General features: G+C 37.5%; 1 protein-coding gene across 2 annotated transcripts; it reads right to left on the bottom strand.

Moving 5' to 3' along the window:
* Nucleotides 1-555: 555 nt before the first annotated feature.
* Nucleotides 556-19,332, bottom strand: LOC117331780 (threonine synthase-like 1). Of its 2 annotated transcripts, none has more exons than XM_033890659.1 (10): nucleotides 19,180-19,332; nucleotides 15,173-15,313; nucleotides 14,031-14,827; nucleotides 13,750-13,820; nucleotides 13,289-13,393; nucleotides 12,853-12,955; nucleotides 11,963-12,128; nucleotides 10,408-10,659; nucleotides 9,938-10,028; nucleotides 556-1,986 (listed from the first exon to the last, which is right to left on the bottom strand). In XM_033890659.1, exons 1-10 carry the CDS (start codon nucleotides 19,288-19,290, stop codon nucleotides 1,670-1,672), a joined length of 2,154 nt encoding a protein of 717 aa, XP_033746550.1. In that variant the 5' UTR covers nucleotides 19,291-19,332; the 3' UTR covers nucleotides 556-1,669. The 2 variants fall into 2 exon arrangements, with proteins under 2 accessions (XP_033746550.1, XP_033746548.1); XM_033890657.1 differs by lacking the exon at nucleotides 19,180-19,332 and adding an exon at nucleotides 15,832-15,984.
* Nucleotides 19,333-20,735: the final 1,403 nt, after the last annotated feature.

Raw genomic sequence — 20,735 nt, 5'->3', positions numbered from 1 at the left:
CGAAAACAATCAGTGAATTTAAGCACATACTGAATTATTGTTCAAATGAAGCAAAGACGTTGTCAAAGTTTTCTTACGAGACAATATGTATCTATCTGTATGTTATGATGTATCTTGACCAAAGATCGTGTTAAATACTTTGAATGATGCAAACGGATTGGCCATATAACAAATCCTGTCTGAAATATATTTAACAATAAGTCACAAAGATAAAAAAAACCATATATCAAATGAATTAGCGCAATGGCTAGAATATAGTCATACTGATTTAGTTCTACATATTGTAGCTGTGTATATTGTATAATGAACTAGTCCATTAATTGCAGTGTACAATGTATATTGTATAATGAACTAGTCCATTAATTGCAGTGTACAATGTATATTGTATAATGAACTAGTCCATTAATTGCAGTGTACAATGTATATTGTATAATGAACTAGTCCATTAATTGCAGTGTACAATGTATATTGTATAATGAACTAGTCCATTAATTGCAGTGTACAATGTATATGTTCTGTAAGTCAGCGGCTGGCAGCAAACCACTATAGAATAAATGATATAAGACACAAAATTTTTATTTTCATTTTGATTAGGACTTTATTGGAATTGAGTACGTGACATCTAACTATTCGGGTTATTTCGTCTAGATGTACATATTTCATCGATTCTAGTCGAATAAAAAGTTTTTAGACTAAACTGTCTTTTTAAGGGAGCTTCATGTTGGAAAAATTACATAAACATCCAAGGTTAACTGAAGTTTGTCTCCATATTTTCGTAATAAAACAGCAATAGTTTCAATATCACAATACCTTATACTTACTATACATACATTTGTCCAGGATCTTCTCATTCATTCCTCAATTTCTGAGATGCATAATATTATAAAAACATTATACATTGCTCAGTACCCTTATACTATTACACGGATCTCCTGTTACATGGATAACAATGGATCATATATCACAATGGTACACTTTGCTTGTTCATATCAATTTATTACCTTACAGGGAACTGTGAATTGTTAATGAAATAATCACTCCTTAATATCTCGATACATATAGAAATCTATATCATTATATTGTACACAGATCACACGTAAACATACATATCACAGATTGGCAGTAAGCACACAAGTACTTAATTAAGTCTAATTGTATAGTATACATAATAAGACGTCTTCATTGAAAATATTTGTGTCTTTACCATTTAATTTACAGAATAAGGCACAATTTTGAGCCATAAGACGAAGTTGACAAATTGACAAAGTTAACTAAACAATTCGGCGAATTACATGCCAAGAATGCACAGATGATAAATTCGTAATACATAAATTCCAGTGACCGGTAGTGTAGGAGGCAGCCGGGATAAACAATTTATTTGATGCTAGCTAAAGGCCAAAATATAGGTCAGAGTGACCTAATTTTGATACATAACACACCGCAACACTAAGGTGAACCCATCTAAGTATTAAGTTCGAATCACTTGTAGTGTAGGAGATGGAGTCGCATAAACATTTTTTTAGGGTGTATATCAAAGATCAAAATGTAGGTCAGATTGACCTTAGTTTGATACACTCTAATCTTCATGGTTTTAACATTTACTTGTGTACAGAATACAACAACGCAAGACTATACCAATCTACACATTTTTTCTGGCTATCCCAGACATCTAAATTGTACGAGCGAAATTTTTTATTTCCTCCCGTACTTCAGAATATTTGGAATTAAGGACGGTCGTGTGGATCGATGGCCATTTAATGGATTCCTGAAGGGGAAGATGCATAACTGGACTAGTACACATTTCTTGAAGTTTCTCAAACACTTCATTCGGCTGTTCGTTCGGGATATCCAGGCCAAGGAAACTGGCCACATCAGGTCCAAATTTTGCATAATGTGCTGTGGAGGCAATGACCATTGGACACTCATTGTTGTTAAAGCGATCACCGACAGCTTTCGCGACAGCGGTATGAGGATCCATAAGGTAGCCTGCCAGGTAAAATCGTGAAATCAACAAATGATATGCAACACACTGCAAAAGATACACAAGGAATGATCACCTTTAAATATTATATATATATAATGAATACACGGTTCGATCAAACGGTTGTTTCATCCTGCAATTACCATCCTTAGAAGGGTAAGAAGAAGTAAGTTACGTTTTAGAATATAAACGAATAAAAGGTATCTTTATTTCCCTTCCAAATAAATGTATACATGTATTTATCTGAGATATATTTCGATGTCATAATGGCTGAATATTTTCTGTGGTCTCGCAACTTCCCAGATCATCTGAATATGATGTCGATATATATCACGGGGTCTCAGTGATCTGTTAGTTAGAAAACTATATCATTATTCAACTTCTTACACCTCTTAATCCAATACCTAACTTCTTACACCTGTTAATCAAATACTTAACGTCATACACCTCTTAGTCACATCATACATCACTTCCTCCACCTCTTAGTCACATCATACACCACTTCCTCCACCTCTTAGTCACATCATACACCACTTCCTCCACCTCTTAGTCACATCATACACCACTTCCTACACCTCTTAGTCACATCATACACCACTTCCTACACCTCTTAGTCACATCATACACCACTTACTACACCTCTTAGTCACATCATACACCACTTCCTCCACCTCTTAGTCACATCATACACCACTTCCTACACCTCTTAGTCACATCATACACCACTGACTACACCTCTTAGTCACATCATACACCACTTCCTCCACCTCTTAGTCACATCATACACCACTTCCTACACCTCTTAGTCACATCATACACCACTTCCTACACTTCTTAGTCACATACACCACTTCCTCCACCTCTTAGTCACATCATACAACACTTCCTACACCTCTTAGTCACATCATACACCACTTACTACACCTCTTAGTCACATACACCACTTCCTACACCTCTTAGTCACATCATACACCACTTCCTCCACCTCTTAGTCACACCATACACCACTTCCTCCACCTCTTAGTCACATCATACACCACTTACTACACCTCTTAGTCACATCATACACCACTTCCTCCACCTCTTAGTCACATCATACACCACTTCCTACACCTCTTAGTCACATCATACACCACTTACTACACCTCTTAGTCACATCATACATCACTTACTACACCTCTTAGTCACATCATACACCACTTACTACACCTCTTAGTCACATCATACATCACTTACTACACCTCTTAGTCACATCATACATCACTTACTACACCTCTTAGTCACATACACCACTTCCTACACCTCTTAGTCACATCATACACCACTTACTACACCTCTTAGTCACATCATACACCACTTACTACACCTCTTAGTCACATCATACACCACTTCCTCCACCTCTTAGTCACATACATCACTTCCTACACCTCTTAGTCACATCATACACCACTTCCTCCACCTCTTAGTCACATCATACACCACTTACTACACCTCTTTGTCACATCATACACCACTTACTACACCTCTTAGTCACATCATACAACACTTCCTCCACCTCTTAGTCACATACACGACTTACTACACCTCTTAGTCACATACATCACTTCCTACACCTCTTAGTCACATCATACACCACTTCCTACACCTCTTAGTCACATACACGACTTACTACACCTCTTAGTCACATCATACACCACTTCTTACACCTCTTAGTCACATACACCACTTCCTACACCTCTTAGTCACATACACCACTTCCTCCACCTCTAAGTCACATCATACACCACTTAGTCACATCATACACCACTTACTACACCTCTTAGTCACATCATACACCACTTCCTCCACCTCTTAGTCACATCATACACCACTTCCTCCACCTCTTAGTCACATCATATACCTCTTCTTACACCTCTTAGTCACATACATCACTTCCTACACCTCTTAGTCACATCATACACCACTTCCTCCACCTCTTAGTCACATCATACACCACTTACTACACCTCTTAGTCACATACACCACTTACTACACCTCTTAGTCACATCATACACCACTTCCTACACCACTTAGTGACATACACCACTTCCTCCACCTCTTAGTCACATCATACATCACTTCTTACACCTCTTAGTCACATCATACACCACTTCTTACACCTCTTAGTCACATACACCACTTCCTACACCTCTTAGTCACATACACCACTTCCTCCACCTCTTAGTCACATCATACACCACTTACTACACCTCTTAGTCACATCATACATCACTTACTACACCTCTTAGTCACATCATACACCACTTACTACACCTCTTAGTCACATCATACATCACTTACTACACCTCTTAGTCACATCATACACCACTTACTACACCTCTTAGTCACATCATACATCACTTACTACACCTCTTAGTCACATACATCACTTACTACACCTCTTAGTCACATCATACACCACTTCTTACACCTCTTAGTCACATACACCACTTACTACACCTCTTAGTCACATACACCACTTACTACACCTCTTAGTCACATCATACACCACTTCCTCCACCTCTTAGTCACATCATACACCACTTCCTCCACCTCTTAGTCACACCATACACCACTGACTACACCACTTAGTCACATCATACACCACTGACTACACCACTTAGTCACATCATACACCACTTCCTCCACCTCTTAGTCACATCATACACCACTTCCTCCACCTCTTAGTCACATCATACACCACTTCCTCCACCTCTTAGTCACATCATACACCACTTCCTACACCTCTTAGTCACATACATCACTTACTACATCTCTTAGTCACATCATACACCACTGACTACACCACTTAGTCACATCATACACCACTTACTACACCACTTAGTCACATCATACACCACTGACTACACCACTTAGTCACATCATACACCACTTCCTCCACCTCTTAGTCACATACATCACTTACTACATCTCTTAGTCACATCATACACCACTTCCTACACCTCTTAGTCACATACATCACTTACTACACCTCTTAGTCACATACATCACTTACTACATCTCTTAGTCACATCATACACCACTTCCTCCACCTCTTAGTCACATCATACACCACTTACTACACCTCTTAGTCACATACATCACTTACTACATCTCTTAGTCACATCATACACCACTTCCTCCACCTCTTAGTCACATCATACACCACTTACTACACCTCTTAGTCACATCATACACCACTTCCTACACCTCTTAGTCACATCATACACCACTTACTACACCTCTTAGTCACATCATACACCACTGACTACACCTCTTAGTCACATCATACACCACTTCCTACACCTCTTAGTCACATACATCACTTCCTACATCTCTTAGTCACATACATCACTTACTACATCTCTTAGTCACATCATACACCACTTCCTACACCTCTTAGTCACATACATCACTTACTACATCTCTTAGTCACATCATACACCACTGACTACACCTCTTAGTCACATCATACACCACTTCCTACACCTCTTAGTCACATACATCACTTACTACATCTCTTAGTCACATCATACACCACTGACTACACCACTTAGTCACATCATACAACACTTCCTACACCTCTTAGTCACATCATACACCACTTACTACACCTCTTAGTCACATACACCACTTCCTACACCTCTTAGTCACATCATACATCACTTCCTCCACCTCTTAGTCACATACACCACTTACTACACCTCTTAGTCACATCATACACCACTTCCTACACCTCTTAGTCACATACACCACTTACTACACCTCTTAGTCACATCATACACCACTTCCTACACCTCTTAGTCACATACATCACTTACTACATCTCTTAGTCACATCATACACCACTGACTACACCACTTAGTCACATCATACACCACTTCCTCCACCTCTTAGTCACATCATACACCACTTCCTCCACCTCTTAGTCACATCATACATCACTTCCTCCACCTCTTAGTCACATACATCACTTCCTCCACCTCTTAGTCACATCATACACCACTTCTTCCACCTCTTAGTCACATCATACACCACTTCCTACACCTCTTAGTCACATACATCACTTCCTACACCTCTTAGTCACATCATACACCACTTCCTCCACCTCTTAGTCACATCATACACCACTTCCTCCACCTCTTAGTCACATCATACACCACTTCCTCCACCTCTTAGTCACATCATACAACACTTACTACACCTCTTAGTCACATCATACACCACTTCCTCCACCTCTTAGTCACATCATACACCACTTCCTCCACCTCTTAGTCACATCATACACCACTTCCTACACCTCTTAGTCACATCATACACCACTTCCTCCACCTCTTAGTCACATACATCACTTCCTACACCTCTTAGTCACATCATACACCACTTCCTACACCTCTTAGTCACATCATACACCACTTACTACACCTCTTAGTCACATCATACACCACTTACTACACCTCTTAGTCACATACACCACTTACTACACCTCTTAGTCACATCATACATCACTTCCTACACCTCTTAGTCACATACACCACTTCCTACACCTCTTAGTCACATACATCACTTCCTACACCTCTTAGTCACATCATACACCACTTCCTCCACCTCTTAGTCACATCATACACCACTTACTACACCTCTTAGTCACATCATACATCACTTCCTACACCTCTTAGTCACATACACCACTTCCTACACCTCTTAGTCACATACATCACTTCCTACACCTCTTAGTCACATCATACACCACTTCCTACACCTCTTAGTCACATCATACACCACTGACTACACCTCTTAGTCACATCATACACCACTTACTACACCTCTTAGTCACATACACCACTTACTACACCTCTTAGTCACATCATACACCACTTCCTACACCTCTTAGTCACATACACCACTTCCTACACCTCTTAGTCACATACACCACTTCCTACACCTCTTAGTCACATCAAACACCACTTCCTCCACCTCTTAGTCACATACACCACTTACTACACCTCTTAGTCACATCATACACCACTTCCTCCACCTCTTAGTCACATCATACACCACTTCCTCCACCTCTTAGTCACATCATACACCACTTCCTACACCTCTTAGTCACATCATACACCACTTCCTCCACCTCTTAGTCACATCATACACCACTTCCTACACCTCTTAGTCACATCATACACCACTTCCTCCACCTCTTAGTCACATCATACACCACTTCCTCCACCTCTTAGTCACATCATACACCACTTCCTCCACCTCTTAGTCACATCATACACCACTTCCTACACCTCTTAGTCACATCATACACCACTTCCTCCACCTCTTAGTCACATCATACACCACTTCCTACACCTCTTAGTCACATCATACACCACTTCCTCCACCTCTTAGTCACATACACCACTTCCTACACCTCTTAGTCACATCATACACCACTTCCTCCACCTCTTAGTCACATCATACACCACTTCCTACACCTCTTAGTCACATCATACACCACTTCCTCCACCTCTTAGTCACATCATACACCACTTACTACACCTCTTAGTCACATCATACACCACTTCCTCCACCTCTTAGTCACATCATACACCACTTCCTCCACCTCTTAGTCACATCATACACCACTTCCTACACCTCTTAGTCACATCATACACCACTTCCTCCACCTCTTAGTCACATCATACACCACTTCCTACACCTCTTAGTCACATCATACACCACTTCCTACACCTCTTAGTCACATCATACACCACTTCCTCCACCTCTTAGTCACATCATACACCACTTCCTCCACCTCTTAGTCACATCATACACCACTTCCTCCACCTCTTAGTCACATCATACACCACTGACTACACCTCTTAGTCACATCATACACCACTTACTACACCTCTTAGTCACATCATACACCACTGACTACACCTCTTAGTCACATCATACACCACTGACTACACCTCTTAGTCACATCATACACCACTTCCTACACTTCTTAGTCACATCATACACCACTTCCTCCACCTCTTAGTCACATCATACACCACTTCCTACACCTCTTAGTCACATCATACACCACTTCCTCCACCTCTTAGTCACATCATACACCACTTCCTCCACCTCTTAGTCACATCATACACCACTTCCTACATCTCTTAGTCACATCATACACCACTTACTACACCTCTTAGTCACACCATACACCACTTACTACACCTCTTAGTCACATCATACACCACTTCCTCCACCTCTTAGTCACATCATACACCACTTCCTCCACCTCTTAGTCACATCATACACCACTTCCTACACCTCTTAGTCACATCATACACCACTTCCTCCACCTCTTAGTCACATCATACATCACTTCCTCCACCTCTTAGTCACATCATACACCACTTACTACACCTCTTAGTCACATCATACACCACTTACTACACCTCTTAGTCACATCATACACCACTTCCTCCACCTCTTAGTCACATCATACACCACTTCCTACACCTCTTAGTCACATCATACACCACTTACTACACCTCTTAGTCACATCATACATCACTTACTACACCTCTTAGTCACATCATACACCACTTCCTCCACCTCTTAGTCACATCATACACCACTTCCTACACCTCTTAGTCACATCATACACCACTTACTACACTTCTTAGTCACATCATACACCACTTACTACACCTCTTAGTCACATCATACACCACTTCCTACACCTCTTAGTCACATCATACACCACTTACTACACCTCTTAGTCACATCATACACCACTTCCTACACCTCTTAGTCACATCATACACCACTTACTACACCTCTTAGTCACATCATACACCACTTACTACACCTCTTAGTCACATCATACACCACTTCCTCCACCTCTTAGTCACATCATACACCACTTACTACACCTCTTAGTCACATCATACACCACTTACTACACCTCTTAGTCACATCATACACCACTTACTACACCTCTTAGTCACATCATACACCACTTCCTCCACCTCTTAGTCACATCATACACCACTTACTACACCTCTTAGTCACATCATACACCACTTACTACACCTCTTAGTCACATCATACACCACTTCCTACACCTCTTAGTCACATCATACACCACTTCCTACACCTCTTAGTCACATACACCACTTCCTCCACCTCTTAGTCACATCATACACCACTTCCTCCACCTCTTAGTCACATACATCACTTACTACACCTCTTAGTCACATCATACACCACTTCCTCCACCTCTTAGTCACATCATACACCACTTACTACACCTCTTAGTCACACCATACACCACTTACTACACCTCTTAGTCACATCATACACCACTTCCTCCACCTCTTAGTCACATCATACACCACTTCCTCCACCTCTTAGTCACATCATACACCACTTCCTCCACCTCTTAGTCACATCATATACCTCTTCTTACACCTCTTAGTCACATACATCACTTCCTACACCTCTTAGTCACATCATACACCACTTACTACACCTCTTAGTCACATCATACACCACTTCCTCCACCTCTTAGTCACATCATATACCTCTTCTTACACCTCTTAGTCACATACATCACTTCCTACACCTCTTAGTCACATCATACACCACTTCCTCCACCTCTTAGTCACATACACCACTTCCTCCACCTCTTAGTCACATGCACCACTTCCTCCACCTCTTAGTCACATCATACACCACTTACTACACCTCTTAGTCACATACACCACTTACTACACCTCTTAGTCACACCATATTCCACTTCTCCACGTCTTTTTGTGGTTACATACAGTTTTACTAATCACATCATGATTAAATGTTTTACCAAAGCAGCATAAATGTTTTCTGTATGTAACAGAAAGAGTTTTCTATTTCTTCAGTGAAGATTACCTGTTTTGTCTAGGGTAGACTTAATTGTCTTCTTCGCTTCCTCTTCGGAACACCAGTCCGCAACGAATAACTCGTTCATAGCAGACAACATCTGGAAAATTTATGAAAATATGTATATAAGAGAAATAGTAATTATTAAGAAAATCAATTTAATAGTTTAGCTGGATTTATGAACTATCGTGATATTTTATCTTTCTATCAATCACGACATAGCAAATTTGCCCTTTTTTGTATGTATCTCTCAAACGTTTACTTATATATTTATACTGCCAATCACATGCTAAACAGCAGCTTACAACTATCTATATTTGCTTTAAATATCATTCGAGTAATTAAGTTTTAAAATCATTTTGACAATGCCATTCATGTTCGATATGTTTAAAACATCAGAAACCAACTACTTTGGGAATTGTAGAAAGCAAAATATAATTAACTCTTTGTACATAAACAGAGCAATTCAATGTCCCAACCTTTCCTGGTATAGAAAAATGCTTTGACGACTCCAGTTGTTTAAAACAATCCGAGATAAATTCGGCAGATCCGCCCGACAAGTGGTATAGATAGCGCTCAAGATTCGATGAGACCAGGATATCTATTGCAGGGGAGGTGGTTTTATGTAACTTCCGGTTCCGAAGATCGTAGGTTCCAGTTTTTATAAAATCTGTCAATATATTGTTGGCATTTGAAGCACAAATCAATCGCCGGTACGGTACTCCCATTTGCTGCAAAAAAGAACACGAGAATACTTTTATATCAATTCATTTACAACAAGCTTTTATTTGTATTCACTCAGCGTTCCTTTCGCATCTCGGTCATACAATTGGTTAAGAATGATTCTTCGTACGTATACGTCGTATATCATTACTAAAACATTCTTTACATAATTAATTACATCTTACGTCTCGGACTGTGTTTTGGTCATGCGTAATGGTGGTACCGTTTTACCTCATTGTCTGCATGGGTATCCATATATCCAGGTCAGATTCATCTGAGAACACCTTCGGGGAAACAAAGGATCCTTTGTCGAGCTAGATAAGTTATATATCGGATTGATGTTCCAAACTACAATCATATACTTTCATTTTCTATTTCAACTAATCTTTGTGTTGTGACTATATTTCTAAACCTGTAGTAACTGACCACGTCTATCAGGTTATGAATATGCCTGTCGCAGTAGACTTTTTCTATACCTGCCATATATAGCTGGATATGTCTATACCTGTCATAGTAAGCTATGTCTATACCACAGGCGCTTACATATAAAATGTTAATATAAAAAATAGGTATGACGGGGTCCAAGTTTATTGAGGAAAGTACAACGTTGGCAACTCCGCCACGTACGAAACCACACCCACCTCACTTCACTAAAAACACAAGTTCAGTTCTTTATTACTTTGAGCTTATTCGCTTATCAGTTAAGAGTATAGGCATATAAATAGAGTCGATTTCTCACAAACATAGACATATATACATAATATACATAATGTACATACAATATGTTCAGCCGTGGAATCGACTTAAAAACTCACATTTATTCAAACTGACACAGCGCATACTATATTCGACCGTCATCAAGAAACATTTATCTACCGTGTCACTAACTGCGAATTTCTACATCCAAAACACCATAATCCGTGAAAACATCGCCCCGAATTCTTCCAACAGGACACCATCCTCCAAATTGCTCCCTCAGCCTATCCAGATTCATCATTTACATAAAGGGTTGAAAGATCATGTGGTTATATAATCGGCTGTCGCCAGGTGCACTTTTTGGGGTAATATCGACATTCTTTCTTACGGGTACAGGTACAGGACGTCGTTTGCGAGATCATAGGCTAATCAAACAACATGATTTAATTTGTACATAGCGTTACTTCTGAGGTAGAGATGAAAACATATCCCTATGTACACTCGTGTTTATGAACCCAAAGGTCTTTAGTGATTGGATTTTCTCACATAATGTTTGTGTCTGTATTTATCAAGTTTCAATTCATTTGCATTAAAATCGAGTTGATAATACATTACCTTGGAGTAATATGCAGCCAAGATATTCCCAAAGTTTCCTGTAGGTATACAAAGATCGACTTCTTTTCCGAGTTTGACGACACCATTCTGGACAAGATCGAGGTACGAGGACACGTGGTACACTACCTGTGGTAGGAGACGTCCCCAGCTGATCGAGTTAGCCGCACTTTGTTGGCAACAGAAATTATACATTTGAACCATATATAAATTCAAGTACTTATAATAATTCTATTTAAATATTGTAACAGGAAATGCTATTGAATTTCGACAATTTCTTACATATCCATCACAGATTACTTCACATGGGGATATTCCTGAACATAATTAGATGTGTCCAAACTGATTTACGTGTTTTCGTCCTTTGAAAGGGATAGAAGAGGGAATTATTGCTTCTTAATACTTTCTTTTTTGCGACTTTCATCACTACATCTGATATGTATCCGTTTTCTCAGCAGATATTGTGCAGAAGCCAAACAAATATCAGTTATTAAATGACAAGAAGAAGAAGACAATCTTTAGTAAGCAATCTATTTCAGAGATTGTAAATCACAAAGAAAGAGCAGAGAGACAATACGGAACAGAGCAAGAGACCAGGTGTTGTAGCGGATCAATCGGTACCGTCGATGTCCCCTTTGCAGAACACATTGAAGACAATTAACGATTCTACAGGGATACAACTTCCAATCGCCTCCTACTATTAACATGTAACAGGCATGAATCTAGGATCTTCAATAGATAGCCTCTGGTCCTTTAGGGAACTCAGTTATTGGTCGCCACATACGACATTGTATTACAGCAGGCATATTCTTTTCAATCACGCCTTTTTATAACGAATGTAACTAAAACGGAAAGGAATAAGCTTCCGTTGTGTTATAAAAAATACAACATACCTGAGTTTACAGTTCAGATTGTCTATCAGATCTTTTTGTAGGGAATGATCATTAAAGGCACGCTTAACGAAAGACTGACACGCGTCGAAATCTCCTCGAACACCTAAATGAAAATGGATGAAATCGATGACAGGAGCCTAACTCATATTTTGGCAACTGCATCAGGTCACAACACCAGGGTTGTAATAACATACAAGACTATACAACGAAAAGTTATTTTGTAGTTCTATCAAACCGAAGTATCACCACACAAAGACATCGTCACAACTTCCGATATATATATTCAACTTTATTTTATAGAACTTATTATTACCTACGATACAGAATGTATTACGGGATAAAACGTCATTTAACCTTTTAATAAATACTCAATTGATTTATATTAACATTACGTGAGAAAAATATATGGATTCAATCACTATAAATGTTCTCACACCTGTAACCTTGATGTTTCTGCCTGCCATTGACGTCATCTGGTGTTTCTGCACATCACTGATGCCCTCATCCGGGTACAATACCAGAACTCCGACATTAGCATCTCCTAGGATATAGGTTGATTTACTTTTTTATTTTTAAAGATATGTTAGGTTACCTGATCTTACATTATCAATATTTCACTGAAATACAAAGTAAGGATTCATTTAATCATAACATACAGTATTTCAGCAGTTCTATTATCATCCCAAAATTATCATACTGAAATCAAATCCATTAATGCAGGCCAACATTATTTAATGACGTCCTATTTTATTAAACATACAAATGTAGCCACTTAAACTCATGGTGCAGTGGGTTTTTTTTCAGGAAGAACCACTGTAGTTTGTTATTTTAAATGATCTTAACCGGTAACTTAACACTGCTGATAATACAATATCTTATGACGCAACAATGGCAAACCTGCATGTCGGGTAAATCCATCCAGAACTGCTCCACCCGTATCACCGGAAGTGGCAACGATGATGGCGTACCTGTTTATACAATCATTACCGCAATCAATACACGAGATAGGATATATTAACAAAATTCATATTAACAACCGCAGTATTATTTCAGTAATCGGGTAATTATCTGAATTCGGTGTACGATTATGTCAAAAAGATAGTTTTTACAGACAATTGGATTGCTTTCTGCAAAAACAATCAGCAAAATCTTTTAACTTTTTTTTCAAAGCGACTTACTTTGATGTGGTATTTGAAACCTTCAACGATTCAACAAAGAATTGTGGCATCAATTGCAGGGCTGCGTCTTTGAAGGAAGCTGTTGGTCCGTGGAACAGTTCTAGAAGATATTGATTATCATGTAGATGACGTACCGGAAATATTTTGGAACATCCGAAATTGTCTGAACTATAAGCAGTAGAAAGAAAACGTGACAGCAATGACGGGTGGAGGTCGGAAGGATGAATACACTTCTCTAAAATCCTAAGGGCTCTCTGGTTATACTCAGTGTCAACCATTCGTTTCATTTCCCCAGTAGAGAAAACAGACAAGCATGCCGCTGGTACATATAGCCCGCCATCAGGTGCTAAGCCTTTCAGAATAACATCTGAGAAAGACATCCGGTGTTCAAGTTTTGCATTCTGTCGAGTTGAAACATATCCGGGTTTCGTTTTCATTCTACTCAGAGCTAAGAATATTTTGTTCGTTATGGATTCTGGTGTTTCGTTTTCCTCAACAATAACACGAATGTCGTATGAACCTTCGTAGAATTGCTGTCGGTACTTCAGTAGAGATTCCATGGACATTCCACCAGTTTGTCCGACAATACGGTTGACTTTCATTTCCTCTAGTCGTTTGACAATATCATGTGAAGGTGTATCTAAAAATACGACTGTACCAGTCTTCGCCACGTGATCCATGGCAGGTTTATACATAGGGTTCGAACCGGTAAGGGAGATAACTTTGCCACGTTCATTAAACTCTAGAAGTGCCTTCCCTTCGACTTCGATGAATGAATTTGATCCAACTTCTTCTAACTGAAAAGCAGAAGGGAAAATGGACGAAGAAAGCATTTAGAGAAAAAGAGACCCGTACTTGTCTATAGTGCAGTATGTTCTTATCACGCATGCTGATTATAAGACTATTCTCTTTATTTTAAATGCTAATTTGGAAACAAGGTAGGCCAGTAAGGATGTTACATAGAATGACATCTAACTATAAAACTATAAAAGAAAATTGAAAATTAATTAAAGACTAAGTTAATAAGTAAAGTGCCAAACCAATGGATGCTATGACCATGTATGCGGTAAGTGCAGGTTGGTGACAATGCAAATGTTATTCAAGATAAATCATTCATTCGAACATAGCGGATAAATTCTTACCTTCTCTGCTACACTCATACCCCAATATGGTTCGAGATGATGGTCATCTACATCCAATACATCCATACCTAGTTTAGGACCAAGCAGTCGTCCCACTGTAGTTTTACCGGACCCAGGACTGCCAATCAATATGATATTATCCTACAAATAATAACCATTTTTTCATTAATCCAAAGTTATGTAACATGTATAGGCCTATATCTCAATACCGTAGCATTTAATTTTATTTAGGCAGATAAGCCAAATGGTCAGTTTACATTTTTTACACGAATGCCATTTTTCATTATTTCCTTTATGAAAGAAATAAAAATATATAAATAAAACCTCTATGAAACTCTAACAGTCAATAAATCTAGAAGAACTGACATTTACTAGAGACGTATAATGAACGTTTCTGCATTACTTATTTAAACTAAACAATTCGAATGCAAATAGATCTACTTCATTCGTTGTAATGATACAAGTTGTTTCATCAGCGTTCTGCACTTCTCAGTTCTGAAACGATTACAATTTTCGCGTAGTGTCACGAGATAAAATCAGTTTTTAATTTAATTTTCCCGCTAAGCTCGTTCATAGCTATATCCGGTGTAATTCAATAACACCTCGATAAAATAGATACAATGCTACATGTCTGCATGCGTTATATATATATATAGTACCTGTATATTTCCATTCGCTATATAATGGGATGATGTTTTGGTCACCGTTGCAGGAGTCCACCATTTTTGCAGGGATTTAAATTTGGATATTCTTCGAATTATACCGTACATGTTCTATATAGGGCAATGATTACTCTAGCTGTCGAGGTCAAGGTTGTGTGATATACAGGTTGTGATGCGCTACCGCAAAACATAGGAAATTGACTTGCTGTGTTTTTGTTTCAATGCCTGGTTAGCAGATTGGGTACCACAATAATTTCGACTGTGCTTACATATTTGTTATCAGTATTCTGCACACGAAAATTGCTTTATCTTTCAACTGTGTATTTTATAACAAAAAATCGAGCTTATTTTCTTATATCAGAAACTACAGTTTGTTAATATCAAGAAATCATTTTAATGTTCAAAAGTCGAATTATTGATAGAAAGAATAATCACCTGACATTAAAAAATAGATGGAAACTTTATATTTATTATCTTTTTACATCAAGAATTATGTTAAGATATCAAGATTGATTTTTTTAAAATAAAATAAAATAAAAGTAATATTGTGAATCAATTTTATAGCAGTGCCGGATGCATGATAAATTAAATATAAATATATACGGTTTACCTTAAGTATTAATTAGAACCAGGGTGACATATGAAATCACACACATAAAATATGCATGAATGGCGAACTTAAAAAATTGGAAGGATTTCATGTTCAAGTTATGTTTTCATAAGCATGTGTTTCACTTTTTATTGAGGCCGACACCTGTCCCGGTGTCTATATGTTGGTCTTGCCTTGAAATGGTCTGGTAGGGAAGAACTGATTTCTAGTCTACCTTCGAACCCTCTCCAACAAAAACCAAATAAAGTAGATGTTAACGAAACGTTTAATCACTTTCATTGTGAACATTGTTAGAAACGTCGGTGAATACATTACTTTTAACCATGATACTCAAAAAAATATTACAAACATATAAAGAAGAAAATCGATCTAATTAAATAAATAAAAAACAAACAAACAAAAAAAGCTGGATAAAAAACCCCAACGTCACTGTATCACATCTAAACACGAACAAATATTAAGCTTGACAACTCCATCCCATTCAGAAGAAAAGAAGCAGATTGGACGAGTTAGCATGTTGACCATCCATATCCAATTTTTTACTGACACCTTTTGTTTAACTCAAAACTTGTTTCGACCTCATTTGTAAAAGTCTCTTATGTGATTTTTCGTAATGTTATATATACCAACCTTTACTTCTTTTATTATCAACCGATAGTGTTTGGGAACTTTTGGTTAAAGCTGGAGGAACGTAATCTAACAAAACAAAGACACTAAAAATCAGGAAGTATTCAGCAGCTGGAGCAGTATAGAGAGATTGGCAGCTCTCTATTTGCCCTTGTGTTTACATAGTGGCCCCTGACCTTCCCACAATCCTTTGCGGTCGCTCGGTTCAGTCTTCACTAGACGCCATATTGGAGAAAACTTGAAAACCAGACGCATAATTATCGATAATTTCTATTTGAAATCATCACCAAGATCCAATTATGTGCTTTAATTTTATTAATATCAAAGTGCAGAAGTGTCATCAATATGAAATATATCACAATTTGCTGTCCAAGTGTTTGTATTTTGAGTATGAAAGTCAAGCACAACGCAGGAAAGATCGGCGGGAATCTCCAATTTTCGAAAAGTCCCTATGGGGTTTTCGAGAATACGGATAAATGACAACAATGTGCATGATAATCAAGACCACATTCCATAAGTATGATAGTTTTTGGTTAATGTGGTAACTTTTGTAGTGGTCTAGATAAAACAATGTGCTTTTTTTTGTGCGTTTAAAATTGACGATGTTTTGGTCGGACGTTATGGCTGCTTAATTACAAAACATGGACATGTCGAATAGGACCCAATGGATTTTAGACAATACGGATAAATGGCAACAATGTGCATGATCAATAAGACTATATCCCATAAGTATGATAGTTTTTGGTTAATGTGGTAACTTTTGTAGTGGCCAAAATAAAACGATGTGCTTTCTGTGTGTATTTAAAATTGACGATGTTTTGGTCTGACGTAATGGCGGATTAAGGTAGCACACCACAGTAAGACAGCCTGGCCATGGGCAATTTTTTTGTTAAGCAAATAACTCCTGTATTATGATATGTATAAAAAATGAAAAAATAAATGTACACTATAATTGGTATATCCAGTATGAAGTAGTACATACAGGCTTCACATTTATTAAAACAAAAATCAATAAATTGGTTCCGGATTTTAAATATCCGGATTTTCCGAACGTGTGTTTACACAGGAAATTTAGTTTCGCCTACAGCGCAAAATGGAAGCCCACAGAAAAGGTAAGATAGCGGGAAAACTTAATTTACAACATATGTCCAAACAAGATTAATTCTGTCTTTGGGATAGAGATATTTAATTTTATATAGGTTTCAGAAAAAAATTGTGTAGAGAATTGTGCCATTTTGGGTCAAATATCATAATATTTTGCAATTTTTGAGAAGTTTTTAAGCTGTTACCATGGTATTCACAGCTCTAAAAATCACAGAAAATATCAGTTTACTTATCCTTCAGAGCTCTATTAAAATTGCAAATGTTGTACAGATTTCAAATATATATACTTTATTAGAGGTTATATGTAAGGTTAACTGGCAATGTTTACATATCTAAAGCATGTGCCATATTTTTCAGAATTTGGCATTTTTACTGTACACTGCTACCTAACCAGAACATGTCGAATAAGTTCCAATACTACGATACACACATGCGCATAGCCCGATTTACCTGCGCTCGCGTGTGTTTGATAGGAGACAGGACGCTCTCGATAAGGGATATGCTTGAGTGGTCACGAATAAAGGGAGCCACTATGTGTACGGGGAAATAGCGATGTTACTAATCTCTCTGTATATATGTCTCTGGGCAGATAAGCCAAATGGTCAGTTTACATTTTTTACACGAATGCCATTTTTCATTATTTCCTTTATGAAAGAAATAAAAATATATAAATAAAACCTCTATGAAACTCTAACAGTCAATAAATCTAGAAGAACTGACATTTACTAGAGACGTATAATGAACGTTTCTGCATTACTTATTTAAACTAAACAATTCGAATGCAAATAGATCTACTTCATTCGTTGTAATGATACAAGTTGTTTCATCAGCGTTCTGCACTTCTGAAACGATTACAATTTTCGCGTAGTGTCACGAGATAAAATCAGTTTTTAATTTAATTTTCCCGCTAAGCTCGTTCATAGCTATATCCGGTGTAATTCAATAACACCTCGATAAAATAGATACAATGCTACATGTCTGCATGCGTTATATATATATAGTACCTGTATATTTCCATTCGCTATATAATGGGATGATGTTTTGGTCACCGTTGCAGGAGTCCACCATTTTTGCAGGGATTTAAATTTGGATATTCTTCGAATTATACCGTACATGTTCTATATAGGGCAATGATTACTCTAGCTGTCGAGGTCAAGGTTGTGTGATATACAGGTTGTGATGCGCTACCGCAAAACATAGGAAATTGACTTGCTGTGTTTTTGTTTCAATGCCTGGTTAGCAGATTGGGTACCACAATAATTTCGACTGTGCTTACATATTTGTTATCAGTATTCTGCACACGAAAATTGCTTTATCTTTCAACTGTGTATTTTATAAAAAAAATCGAGCTTATTTTCTTATATCAGAAACTATAGTTTGTTAATATCAAGAAATCATTTTAATGTTCAAAAGTCGAATTATTGATAGAAAGAATAATCACCTGACATTAAAAAATAGATGGAAACTTTATATTTATTATCTTTTTACATCAAGAATTATGTTAAGATATCAAGATTGATTTTTTTAAAAGAAAATAAAATAAAAGTAATATTGTGAATCAATTTTATAGCAGTGCCGGATGCATAATAAATTAAATATAAATATATACGGTTTACCTTAAGTATTAATTAGAACCAGGGTGACATATGAAATCACACACATAAAATATGCATGAATGGCGAACTTAAACAATTGGAAGGATTTCATGTTCAAGTTATGTTTTCATAAGCATGTGTTTCACTTTTTATTGTGTCCCGGTGTCTATATGTTGGTCTTGCCTTGAAATGGTCTGGTAGGGAAGAACTGATTTCTAGTCTACCTTCGAACCCTCTCCAACAAAAACCAAATAAAGTAGATGTTAACGAAACGTTTAATCACTTTCATTGTGAACATTGTTAGAAACGTCGGTGAATACATTACTTTTAACCATGATACTCAAAAAAATATTACAAACATATAAAGAAGAAAATCGATCTAATTAAATAAATAAAAAACAAACAAACAAAAAAAGCTGGATAAAAAACCCCAACGTCACTGTATCACATCTAAACACGAACAAATATTAAGCTTGACAACTCCATCCCATTCAGAAGAAAAGAAGCAGATTGGACGAGTTAGCATGTTGACCATCCATATCCAATTTTTTACTGACACCTTTTGTTTAACTCAAAACTTGTTTCGACCTCATTTGTAAAAGTCTCTTATGTGATTTTTGGTAATGTTATATATACCAACCTTTACTTCTTTTATTATCAACCGATAGTGTTTGGGAACTTTTGGTTAAAGCTGGAGGAACGTAATCTAACAAAACAAAGACACTAAAAATCAGGAAGTATTCAGCAGCTTGAGCAGTATAAAAAGGGTTGGTTTACCCCGAGACATAATACTCCAACTACTCATTTTCAACATATTCAAAATATAACTTTGGCTAAACACTGGACATCACCCATCACGCCTATCTTAAAACATAGAAAAATGAAATATCGTCAGTAGAACAAGACATTTTATACATTGGTTCAAAATAAATAAGATAAAAGTAAATCCCAAGCAATAGCTCTGT

Source organism: Pecten maximus, chromosome 7 (genome assembly GCF_902652985.1).
Source record: "Pecten maximus chromosome 7, xPecMax1.1, whole genome shotgun sequence".
Taxonomy (NCBI): Eukaryota; Metazoa; Mollusca; class Bivalvia; order Pectinida; family Pectinidae; genus Pecten; species Pecten maximus.
The sequence above is the reverse complement of the archived record's forward strand: the minus strand, read 5'-3'. Positions and strand labels throughout refer to the sequence as shown.